The 13,510-nt window shown below is 31.4% G+C and overlaps 2 protein-coding genes and 1 long non-coding RNA gene across 3 annotated transcripts; 2 read left to right on the top strand and 1 right to left on the bottom strand.

Annotated features, from left to right (window-relative positions):
- Positions 1–399: 399 nt before the first annotated feature.
- On the bottom strand, positions 400–1,311 carry LOC25486902 (mediator of RNA polymerase II transcription subunit 20a). The gene has a single exon (XM_013608731.2). It carries the CDS (start codon positions 1,271–1,273, stop codon positions 617–619), a length of 657 nt encoding a protein of 218 aa, XP_013464185.1. The 5' UTR covers positions 1,274–1,311; the 3' UTR covers positions 400–616.
- A 3,256-nt stretch (positions 1,312–4,567) lies between these two features.
- On the top strand, positions 4,568–6,819 carry LOC25486901 (uncharacterized). The gene is made up of 2 exons (XR_003009065.2): positions 4,568–4,788; positions 6,344–6,819. It is a non-coding gene; the product is annotated as an uncharacterized lncRNA (long non-coding RNA).
- A 4,045-nt stretch (positions 6,820–10,864) lies between these two features.
- LOC25486900 (protein GAMETE EXPRESSED 1) lies at positions 10,865–13,510 on the top strand. The gene is made up of 6 exons (XM_013608729.3): positions 10,865–11,362; positions 11,549–12,136; positions 12,218–12,344; positions 12,453–12,639; positions 12,874–13,021; positions 13,140–13,510. The coding sequence occupies exons 1-6, from the start codon at positions 10,887–10,889 to the stop codon at positions 13,399–13,401; spliced, it is 1,788 nt and encodes a 595-aa protein (XP_013464183.1). The 5' UTR covers positions 10,865–10,886; the 3' UTR covers positions 13,402–13,510.

Raw genomic sequence — 13,510 nt, 5'->3', positions numbered from 1 at the left:
TATCATTCTTGGGAGATTCTTGGGAAACCTATTGTATTGATTTTGCTCTCAGGTCTTGCAAATATCACTATAAATCCTATTTTTATTCAATTTTTTATCTTCTCCTTTGAACGCTTGTTGTATCCTATCATACACACAATCCAACTATTCTACATGATTTAAATATGGAGATTTTCATATGTTCAGGGACTAAGACTTCATGATGAGGAAATTTCTAGAGTGCGCAGCTTACACACACGGAATTTATTAAACCGTAGAAAGCTTTGCTTGGTTCTGGACTTAGATCACACACAGATAAATACCACTTCCCTTCATCCTTTGAACCCAAAAGAAATGCAATTGAAAACCTATACAGATTCTCTAGAAGGTATGTGCCAACTAATGCACCATTTCCCGTCTCTGCTGTTTTTATCATGTAAAAATTCATGTTTTTTCATTGTAACTTTATCTTATTATTAGTGAACAAGATACCCCGCTGTATTCAGCATAATGTATGCCAGTTCTAATGTTTGCCTTGTAACTTTTCCATAGCCTCCATGCATCAAATAAATTATATGTCTAGTTAAAAGGAGTAAAAAATAAAGAATAAGGAACAACATTCCTTCAATGGTCCTAACTAACTCCTTAACTGAACTGATGCAAATAGTTGGGGCAATGCAGCAGCATACTGGACAGCTGTGTGTTGCAAGCTATAATTGTCAGAGAGCCCGTAATCTGCAAAGATTGGTTCCGCTCGCATGAACTGGCCAGGTAATGATTTCTTGGACAACACTTCTCGCCATATTTCTATGAACTCTTCCATAATTGGCTTGGCATTTTCAAGTGAAGAAATAGGGAGATACTCAATCTCCATTAGAATTCCTCTGAGACTTTCAGCTTGATTTGGCACAACTTTAATCAGTCTCATCTGAAAATCACCCAGATTATACTGCAAACCCTCACAATTCAGTGCAACCTTAGATTTATAGGACTGAAGTTTCTCCATGATAGTTAAGATTGAAGAATCAGCCTCAGCAACAAGCTTATTGTCACGAATGATCAAGTAATATTTGTTGGGTTGTTCCATAAGCGATATCCCAAGAAAATCACGAGGGAATTGAGCACTCATTGATTGGTCTTTTAAATTGGGTTTGTAGAAAGTAATGGTAGTCTTGCATCTTCCGTCTTTGACGCCATTGAAATTTTCAACACACTGTGAAATTTCATTCAGTATGTGGCTGTTCACCGTTGTGCCTTGACTCGGTTGCCAGTGAAGAATCCATCTGACAGGCATCTTGGGGATGTAGTTCGAAGCTGAAGCCAGAGAGGAACAAAACTGCAATTTCAACGCAGCAAAAACAATCAGCCCTCGCTCCAATAGAGAGGTGTCATGAATACACGACACTTTCAAATAATGAAAGTAAAAATTGTAAAAATGACAATGAGCACTAGATTTCTTATATACAAGTCGAGTGTACCACAAACTACTCAATATTGCTATAATTAAAAAACAAAAGAAAACTGATTTATCATCTATCAAACATAATCAATAACCGAGAAGTAATTAATCCTATATGTTAAGCGATGGAGTCATTGCATGACTTAGTCTTCTTTACTGAAGGTAATATTCATTTGGTACTTTTAACTAAATTCAGCCACAAAATATTATGAATAATGCCTACTTATATTTAGTAAACCATATGCAGTTGGTGCACCAAAGCTGCTAGAACTCAATCTAATGTTATTCACTAATTCTGCAGACATGAATTTCTAACTTATGTTCGAAGCCAACGACAATACAGTGTAAATCAATACAATTAACAATATTTTTAACTTAAAAATACTTATTAAAAGAAGTAACCATGCTTTAAGAAAAGGGGGGAAAACTTAAAATTAGGGTTTTGATGAATCTTTAAGAAACATATGAAATTGAGAGTCAAATGAACGAGATGGCGAGTCTCTGATCAAGCAAAGCCAGGATGAAGAGTGATTAACAAATAACATACAAAATTAGAGATTACAAAACTCCTTAATAGAACAAGATTAGAGATGAAAATTGTTTGATTCTTTTACTTACCTCTGCGGCCAAACACCAAATTACCAGATACTTTTTGTCCCCTGAGAAGAAGATAGAGAAGAGTCTGCCGTCTCTTTCTTGTTTACAAAATGAAACCCTATTTTATCAATCCATATCACTAAACCCTATTTTGTGTGTTAGCCGGCCCTAGTTTTCTAGTGGAAGAAACTCCAACTTCTCTCTAAACTTTCTTTCTCCTTCGTTCATCGAGGAGGGGTGATTTTAGGTCATTTTTTGACCTAGAATCACCCTCTACATCTTTTTTCCCCTTTTCTTTTGATCTAAATAAGTGATTTCACAACTATCAAGTTTTTCCTTTTGTGTTTTTTCTGATTTCGTCGTCTAAGTGCGGCGTTGTGTTGTTCGTCGTCTTGTGCGGCATTTGATTTCACCTTTTGTCGCGGTGTTTGTTCAGTTCCTCTTGAAAGATCTACATCAGTCAATTACAAATTCAACCAATGATTTGGACGTCAACGTTGCAGATCTGGAAGCATGGTATTTCGGTGACTTAAGTTTTATCATATTATTTGTAGGAATTTTGCCGTTGTATACTATTAACTTGGGTGTTGTGAGTTTGTTTGCAGATTCACCCTTTACGTTTTTAGAGATATTTGTATTTGATGTACTTGAATGAATGAATATCGTTTTGTTTTTGTCAATATATATATATATATATATATATATATATATATATATATATGTATATATGGTTATGCTAGAAGCCACCCATGAAGGTGTCTTTTGGCAACCCACACCTCAAGGTGTGATTTCCACTTTTTAGTTATAACTTTCCTAAATAACACCTTCATAAAAGGTGTCTTCTAGCAAAACCCATATATATATATATATATATACTAAGATTTTTTTATGCCATAATTTATTCTCAATATTTTTTTTTCTTGTCAAATGTTTTTTTAAACTAATATTTATGTCAAATAAAATATTAGTTACTTTGATCTTATTAGTTAAATAATTTTTTTAAGTTTTTAATTTTTTGAAATATATATGTATCATAAATATCTCAACAAACTATTTATTATGTTTGAAAATTTTCTAATCATCAACAATATGAATCAATAGTCTATTTTTTATTATATACTTATGTAAGTTGTTTTTTTTGAAGGAACTTATGTAAGTTAATGACCACCAAACGCAGTTTAATCTTATCTTAATCATTTCACATATAATTTTTTAACTTTTTTTGTATTTTGTAACAAAAAAATTGAAATGTTTTTGTATGATTGTCAAAAGATTAAACAAAAAATTGAAGTGTTTTTGTATAACGGTCATAATATTGAAGTATTTTTGTACCAAGAAATTCGTTTTATATAATTGTCTTAAATAAACTCTTTTTTAAATGATTTTATTATTGTAAACAACCACAAATTAGGTTCTGATTTATTTATAAAATGTTTAAGAAAAATCTTTAAATTACTGAATGACAAGATTATTTTTATTTTAATCTGTAACAAATAGACTCTATGAGGTCGTTTTTATAACTTAAAAAAAATCACTACAGCATTGTATTTGTTTGTTATAGTTTTTTTTAAAAACCAGGATCTACAGCAAAAAATCTCATCGATTTCAAATGAAAACATATTAAGAGTAGCGAAAGATAAAGGTAAATGTTGTAACAAAAATTCCATTTTATATAGTTGTATTCAAACAATATAAATTATTTTTTCAAATAAATGGTTTTTTTTTTGACAAAAATAAACGATATTCATTCATTCAAATTGATGGAGTACATAGATACAATACAAATTCAAATTCACTAAAAACAAAAAGGATGAATCTGTGAACAAACTCACAACATCCATGTTAATAGCATAAAACGGCAAAGTACCTATGCCTACAAATATGACTAATATGACCATATTCAAGTCTCCGGATCTGCAACGTTGATGACGCTAAAGTCATTGTCATTGATCGGATCAGTACTTGCTCAAAGCTAATCTTTCAACTTGAATCAAATAAACATCGCACTACGACGGGAAATAAAAAAACACATCGCACAAAGAGGGGAAATCAAAACAAACAGAGTCGTGCAGAGACGACGAAATCACAAAAACAAACGAAAGAAAACAAAAAATATGTGAAATCACTTATTCAATTAGGATAGAAGGAAAAACAACTCGGAGGGGTGATTTTTAGGTCAAAATTGACCCTAAATCACCCATCTGACAAGAAGACGAAGAAGAAGAAAGGGGTGACGACTAGGGTTTAAGAGACTACTACAAAATATAGATTTAACATCAAGGGGGTTTTAGTTTTCACATCAGCACGAGAAATATCTAAAGGGAAAGATACACACTGTGAACTTTTACATCAGTTGACATAAGCACATGAAGGGAATTCCTAATAGCATATAACATTTACATCAGTGCATAGTTGAAATGAAGGGAAAAACACGCGGTGGCATTTTTGCAATTTGACTGAAAACTTTGGCTAACTTATTTTTACTTCAGTGGATGAGAACTGCCTGATGTAAAAACAAATTTTCACCTTTACCTTATCCCTTTCTCTATAGTAAAAACATATCCACACTTTTTCACTTCTTCGTTCCTCACTTTTTCACACTTCTTCGTTCCAATTCCCAATTCTCCACCACCGTCCAATAGCAATTCCAATTCCAGCGCAAGTTATTCTTCAATCGAACCAATATAATCGCAATTCCAATTATTCACTCTTCAAACCCTTCAAAACGACAAACCCTTCAAACCTTCAAGCCTGTAAGTTTTCTGAACTTATTCCCTTTAATTTTAACTTCTTTGTTGTTAACTTCTTTGTTGTTATTGTTGTTGAAATAATTTTAGGGTTAAGCTGATTGCGTTGTTTGATTTGTTGTTATTGTTGTTGAAATAATTTTAGGGTTTAGCTGATTGTGTTGTTTGATTTTTGAATTTGAGTTTATTGAACTAAATGTTAGGTTTTGGGGTTTATTGATTTGTATGATTTTTTTTTTTTTGTAGATTTCGTTTGATTTGATCTTGGTGGGTTTTAAGGTTTTGAAAGCTGCGGCATTTTAATCAAATATAATCTAATCAGGTACTTGTTCTTTTTTTTTCTTTTTTTTGTGATACAGCATCAGTTTGAATGGAATTAGTGTTTGGTTTGGAGTATTTTAGTCTTCAGGTTTAAGGTTGTTACCCTAGTATGTTTAGGGGTGACGTTAAACTATGTTAATGACGGCTATTTGTGTTGTTTTCTGCCAGTTGGTCTTATGTTACTAGCTATGCAAAGTTATATCATTGTGTACAATATTTCCTTGAATATAATTGACACTCATTCCTTGAATCATTGTGTACAATATTTCCTTACAAGTTACCACCATAGCCTCATTATGTGATTTTGTTGTTTTAGTTGTTAGTATTGGAGTTAGGCTACAATGTCTATACTGTCTATAGAGTGAAAACTAACAAGGGGTTTATAAACTTGCACTTCTCAAACGTGCTTGACAAAGACAATATGGATTTGAAGTTTTAAATGTCAAAACAAACTTCGTTATGTAGGAGAATAAAATAAAATGTAGCAGTTATCACAAAAACTGGGTTACAAAGCAAGTAATGAATGAACACCTGGTCTCTCTTTGTATTTGATTTGAAGTATCCAAGTCTATCTGCGCGTTGAGAACCTCCTGCTGAATTTTGTCTGGTTATGGACCTTGAAAACTTGGACTTCATCTCAGCCCTACTCCGCTCAAGACTATCCTGCATAGCCTTCATCCTAGCTTCCTTCTCTGATATGTTCAAACTCTATTCTTCCTGAAGTTTAGCATTCCTCTTCTTCATGTACTTTTCATAAAACTTTCCTCTATAATGTATCATTCTACCAAGTAGTAAGCAATCTTGTTTAATTAAGAACGAACACATTATTGAAATTACCAGTGCTTATATTTGATTTAGGTCTAAACTAAATTCTGCAGTTAAGATAACTTTTTCAATTGCTTTTTTTTTTTCTTTTTTCTTTTTTGTAGATGAAAAATGTTTGTGAAGATATTTATGGCTAAGAAGATATTTGGATTCTCATAGAATTGATTAATTTAATTTTTATGGTAGATTTTTGCAATGTGATTATAACATCAAGGAGTTTCGAATGTTATTTATGCTTTCTTAGAAAGTTTGGATTTTAAGAGAAGTGATTTTGGATGATTTTTAGTTTTAATCTCTTTGATTTGCATGGGCTATCATGTGCTCATTATGATTTATGATGATTTTAAGGTGAGAAAATTTGCTTCTTGTGTCTATTTCTTATGTGAATTTTTAATTTTTTTGAATTGTTTCGCAGCGAAAAACATTAATTGTCACACCAGGCGTTTTGCAAAGCTTTTGTTACATCTAGCATGCTACTTGCAAGAGTTCATGTCTACTTCTGGTGTGCCGCCCTTGGTTTATGAAAAGGCTGCTAATGCAGTGTACATCGGTTTTGTGTTTTTGAAGCACTTGATTGAAAGTGGTATGCAGTTGTATCTATCTTTCGATGGTGATGAAGCTGTACTGAAGGATGTTGAGGGGTATGTATTTAAGCGCGTGTTAGATTTTACTTTTGGGATCTTTAGATTAGAAGTTAGAACCATGAATTTTGGAGATTAGAACTATCTTACTAGGTATTTATTGGGACCTCAGTGTAAGAAAGTTAAGGAACTCTATTATAGTATTTAGGATATGGAGATTGTAATTTGACTATAATTGTGATTGTCATACAAATGAATGTAGTGTGTACTTCCCCTTGTTTGATCAAATTATTTATTGCTTATGTATTCATATAGCATATGTACTTTTTTATATATAGAATTTTGATGTAGCTAGTTTTGAGGTTTGATGATGTAAAAACATCAAATTAGAATGACTAATGACTAATATAACTTCCTTTTTGACATTAATATCCATATTTCTTTTCATTTTTTTTAATATAAAAGAAAAGAACATAGTCGCAAGTTGACTTTGGAAACATTTTTAAAATAAGCATATTTTTTTTTTTAAAAAAAATATATATATTTCACATCAGTGAGTTATAGGCTGAAGTGAACTATACATATTTAACTTCAGTGTCTATCATATAGCTGATGTGAAAATCCTATTGTTAGAGTATACCACATCAGTGGAAGAAACATAAGATGTGGAAAGTTCGTTTTCACATCAGTTTGTACCTGATGTGAAAAGATGCGGACATACTACATCATGACACCTTATATCAGTTGCCACCTGATACGAATAGTGCTTTTCAACTGATTTGAAAAATCATTTCTGTAGTAGTAAAGAGAGAAAAGAGAGTAGAATATGGACGAATTTGTTAAGTGGTTGTTTTTTTTTTTTAATAGGAAAGTGATTGTTATTACGATATTTTATCTCTTATAATCTTTTTTTAAAACAAGCAAAAATGATATATACTACTAACAAACGAGTGTCCTTAATATCACAAGGTGTGCCAAAAAGAATCTCAAAAGTATACACTCCAGCAGGTCACCAAAGAGACAAAAATACAAACAGATTAGCCGATGCCCAGACAAACAAATGAGCTCGATCACCACATATGAAAATTATGATGAATATTAATATTAGTTGTTTTCATCTAAAATGTTGTTATGGTTCCTTATCTTTATTTTCTTTAAATAAAATAAAAAACATTGTTTGAGTCCCTTAAGTCTTCCTCCGTTATCTGTTTTGGTCCCTTCCATCTGTTTAATTGAAAAAATGTTAGGTTAGTGATTAAGTGGACATTGAGGGCTGATTTGGCTTATTTCCGAGTCAACACTATATAAGGTCTTTATTTTGTTTTTATTCTTCTTCTTTTTCATATTTTCCCCAAAAATTAGGGTTTCCTGTTTGTGCTCTCCAATTTTTCTTCCTGCTTGTGCTTCATATTCTTCTGCATCTTCGTGTTCTTCTTCTTCTTCTTCTTCTTCTTCTTCTTCTTCTTCCTCTTCTTCTTCTTCTTCTGCGTATTCAGTTGTTATCTCCACCATGTCAAGTGACAGATCTTGTTTTAATTGCAGAAGCAACGAAAATGGGTTGAAAATTGAAAGGGCCATTTTTGGATCGGTGGGTTCTAGGGTTACAAGAGGAAATCGAAAATGTCTATGTGGTGAGTTTGTAGTATTGCAAACTATAACTGATAAAACTAACCCTAACTATGGTGAAAAGTTTTGGGGCTATAGAAATTGGAGGAACCGAATTGAAAATGGTTGCAACCATTTCAAGTGGCTTGACGATGAAGATGATGTTGTTGATGAACGTGACATGAAGATTGCAATGAGCGATTGATGTTTGTTTTCCTCTGGATTCTTCTTCTTCTTCCGTGCGACCAACTTCTTCTTCTACTTGTTCTCGCTGGTATTGGAAAGAAATGAAAGGGTTTCTTTCTCACTCTAGTATTTATATATCATCTCTCTAAAACATAGCATTTGAGATGTCATCCATAAGAAATAAGCCAAATCAGCCCTCAATGTCCACCTAATCACTAGCCTAACGTGTTTTCAATTAAACAGACTGAAGGGACCAAAACAGATAACGGAGAAATATTTAAGGGATTCAAACAAAGTTTTTATTATTTAAGGGACCAAAACGATGCTAAAAATAAAGATAAGGGACTAAAACAACATTTTAGCCAATAATAAACATGTAATGTAACAACAGGACAAAAAAAAAACATGATCTTGAGTAAAAAAAAATGAAATAATGTGATCAACGAAATTAAAATGATGAGAACCACAAAATTAAAGTCTGGAAAAAAGAAAAGGAAAAAAAAAAATGAAAGTAGGTTATCAATAGTAACACATGTTGGCGAGTGAAGTGGGAGAAACGACGAAATAACGTATAATGAGAGTAAAAAGAGTTTCAAGAAATTTTAGATCTCTGTATGAGATTGTTAGTTTTAAAATTTTCAACTAAAAAGTCTTACAAAATCCATTCTATCAAGTAATCTATTAAAATCTATACATTTTTTTAATACCAAGGGACAATTTTTAAGTTGTTAAAAATCATAGTTGAATACCACTGAATTTTGTTGGACTCTTTAAAAAATCAGTAAAATCCTAATTGAATACCACCAGAATTATTTCTAATCTTTTAAAATCTTGATTGAATACTTCAAGATTTTTCTATAACCAAAAAATCTTTTAAAATCTTTGGAAATCCCAATCCAATACACCCTTAATTTCTCTTATTTTAAAAAATTCACTAATAATAAATTGGTTTAAAGGAGACTACAATTAAACTAGAGCAAGTTGAAGCAAATCAGAAGCGTTGCAACTGATCATCTGGCAACACCCGACGAAACAAAACACTCTCTATGTTGTCACAATTTAACCATTCCATTCTACCCTACAGGTATGTTTTTCAATGTTGTCTTTTTTTCTTCTTCTGGGATTTTGAATGTACATTTTGTCAATTGCATATTTTATATTTATTACTTTGTTCATGCATCATCATGGACGTAATTGTATGTGAACTTTAAACTGCAAAATGCTTTTATTTCCAGATTTCAATATTTTTATTGTTTTGCTTGAAATTCTTTTATTTTTGTTTCATCTCAAACTTTCATTTTCCTTCTTTGTTTATCTTCTTGTTGTTATCTGGATACAGCAGCAAACCAACGGTTACGTAACGTTAATTTACTTGTTATTTGCCCATTGAAATCTATCTTCTAATAATGATGATAATATATTGTTTTTCTGAGGAAGAATATCAATGATAATGATTGGATAAAAAATAATATCAATCAATGGTATAATTTATTCCATAATTCATATATTTTGAGAGTCAGCACATAGTGATCGTTAAATAGAAATTGGATTTCTAGATTTCAAATTCAGTACTTTTTACTATTTTTTTTTTTTTAAATAAAGTAAAAAATACCGAATTTGAAATATATATTTTTGAAAAGTACTTTTTACTCTATTAAAAAATCAAAATATTTTTTGAAATATAACAGTCTTATTTCGATCAAAATCTTCAAAACATTATTTCTTTTAAAATTTTAACTTTAATTTGTATATAAAATAAAATCCTTTAACATGTTCATGTTGGATATTGGCAACTCATTCTCAAGACACAGATATTTTCATTGTATTTTTATTAGTACTTAAAATACTTGATTTTATACTATATTTACAGAGGATGAAAGTCCCTTCCAAGTGATGTAAATCATTTTAATTTTAATTTTACTTTTAATTTTAATTGATTATTCAAATCAAATATAAAATATTTCCTTTTATGACTTAGGAAAAATGTCATGCTGAGAGAATAAAATTAAAATAAGGAAAAATGTTGGTTTTGGACAAGACTTTATACTTCTTGAATCCCAAGTTTTTTTTTTGTTGACAGAACTTGAATCCCAAGTTTCGCTTTCTTTATATAATATATTCTATTGCACCGTTCCATTTCAACTCATCCCAAACCTTTGTTTGATATTTAACGATCATATGATCAATAGTACTTTGGTACCTATCAAGGTAAATTTTGATTTTGTTTCATTAAAGAGATACATAAGGACAACTAATATAGTTTTCTTCATATATTTTTACTCTAATTGGAAGGAAAATCACGAAGTTAATTTCTCAGTTTCATTTTTTGCTCACAAGAACATTATGAATATTGTTAGGTCCATATCACAGAAAACAACTTTCACTTTGTTGGAAAAATCATTGCATATATTTTCCTTATATAAACATATTTGGTAAGTGTCTTGTTTTTCTTCATACATATTTGGTTTTCATGTGTTCAACCTAAAAAGTATTCTCGACATAATTGGTAGCATCTTGAAATATTGTTAATTTACAATTTTGTTTGATACAGGTTTAATTTTCACCTGTAAGTGTGATAATTCTCAAATGGGACTTAGAGTTCATCTTCTTGTTCTTATTTTGGTCTCTTTATCTTTAAGATGTGAATCATGGGGTTGGTTTTCATCAAATAAGGAGAGTTACTCTAATGAGAGGTCTTATGGCAATCAAGGAAGTTTTAGAGGTTCGAGTGCCGAGTTCTCAATCGAGGCTTTCAACGATCCAAAGGGAGTGAAGCTAATAGAGAATGCTAAGAATAAAATGGTTGGATCAAATACTTGTTGGCAAAATGCTTATCAACATCTTTTTGCTGGATGTTCTGAGATTTTGGCTGCTGACGAGAAAAGGTCGAGATTGGCTTGGCATCTAAGTGATTGCTTTCAAAGGGATTCTGGAAGGGTTTCCTTTCCTCGTTGTGACGCAGAAACACCAATTGCAACATGCCTAAGAAACTTAGACGATCTTGCTCATAAGGTTTACCTTGAATTCTACCTCGAAACCAACTCCATTTGTTATCAATTACAGTTAAGTGCATTTGCATTTTACCAAACTAGTTGTCAATTCTTCATTTGTTTTTTTTTTGTTTTTTTGTTTTTGTTGCACTATGCAAGAAAAAAAAATTGTGAACGAAAAACGCTTAGTTGATATTTCTCATTTATTTTAAGAAGTGGTGTTTTTGTCTCAACTTGATGTATTGTCTACTTTTACAGGACACATGCATTCAAGCATGAAACTGAGAGACTTGTGACTGAATTGAAAAGTTCTGCTCAGTATGTCGAGGACAAGTTAGATAGCATTGAAGAAAAATCAGATAATTTGTTACAAGGCTCAAAATATATTTTTGATTCTCTTGAATCGGTTAATAGTCACACAGAGCTAGTTGCTCAAACTGTTAAGAATGTTGAAACTCATATTGATGTGGTATTAAGGCATTCCAAAAGTGTTTACGAACAAACGAAAAAAATTACAGCATCACAGTCACAACTAGAAGAAGGTCAAGAGGACATGAAGAGAAAATTAGAGGATGGGGTTGCATTGCTCAAAGAATCTTATAGTTATTTGGGAAAAGAAATAGAAAAGTTAAGAGATGAAACCATTGAGATTGAAAATGAAGTGATCAAAGTTGGAGATGCTATGTCATCAAAGATGAACACTCTACAAACCAAAGCGGAAGATATTGGAAATATGGCAGGGGTTTCCTTAGAAAAACAACAAGAACTTTTAGACGGACAATCCACGGCACTCAAGGGACTAAATTCATTGAACGAGGTTCAACTCAAAGCATTAGAGGAAAGCAGGTAAGATTGGTTAAATGTTATAAATTTGTATTCATAAATCATACTATGCAAAGTGCTAACCTCATTATTGGTGAAATGTAGGAAAAGCCTACAATATTTTTCTGAATATGGACATAAGCAACAAGAAGAGCTTTTACGACGTCAAGAACAGATGCAAGGACTTCATGATCGGTTAATGGAAAATTCAAAAACAATATTATCTGCTCAGGTTTGCAACTATAGTTTCTGGCTGTTAGATCCTTATACACATGCATCCTTAATAATTTTTTTGATTAAGAACATCTACTTATACTTTACCTCTACTTATATTTTATAGGAAACTTTTGAGGCAAAACAGGCTACCATGTTTGTTGCTTTGGATAAAATCTTTGCTTTGCAAAATGCCATGTTGCTTGAATCAAGAATGATTAAAGCTTTCTTCATTTATGTGATATCAATCTTTGTCGTCTTTATGTTGACTAGTACGAAGCAAACCTACAATGTTCGACCTTTACTTTATATTGGTAAGTAAACCATCAAGGAGTTTTTCTCCTAAAGTGAGATGTTAATAAAGTGAGAAAATTAAGGGTTGATATTATAATCATCTAGGATTTGTTATGCATGCACATATAATATAACAACCATTGATTTCTTCATCAACCATTTAAATTTCTCATTCACAAACTATACCTTTAGTTTCTAAAACGTCGAATTAATTATTGATTAAACATAACATTTTATGGACTTTTTATTTACAGAGCTATGTCTTGCCCTCTTTGTGGAAGTATTCATTATTCGTTTAACGAATGACGTCATAGAGCAACAAACATGGATAATAAACAAGGTCCGGTTATTTTTTATGGTAGCTGCTTCGGCTCAACTTATGTATGCAATTGTCACATACAGGTAAGTATACAAGCAATAAACGTTTCATTCATATAGAAGTTTTATATCTATCCAAAACTCATTTCAATTTTAGTTATAAAAACAATAAATAATAGAGAATTTGTTGTTAATCATGCAGGGACTATGAAAGGTTGAACCATAATATGCTCCTAACATTGGTTAATAAGATAAACAACATGCAAAAATTGAAAGATTCAAATTGGGATTTAGATACTACTGATTATGTGGATTGGTCTCAATTGATAGATATTGATATACCTGATGATGTGAATTGCCTTGATGATCCGGACTTTGTGATTCCAGAAGAAGTTGCAGAGAATTCAATCACAACCTCCACAACAAAAAGTTATAACTTGCGCTCACGCAATCGTTTACATTGATTTTTCCTACCACCACAAGCACACACTACTATTTTGTAGTAATTAGAAACTTGAAATAATCTATGTACAGCAACTTATTTCCTTAATGTATTTTCATGACTATGGATTA

The sequence above is a fragment of the Medicago truncatula genome, chromosome 2, assembly GCF_003473485.1.
Source record: "Medicago truncatula cultivar Jemalong A17 chromosome 2, MtrunA17r5.0-ANR, whole genome shotgun sequence".
Taxonomy (NCBI): Eukaryota; Viridiplantae; Streptophyta; class Magnoliopsida; order Fabales; family Fabaceae; genus Medicago; species Medicago truncatula.
This window is presented reverse-complemented; position numbering and strand designations above follow the sequence as displayed.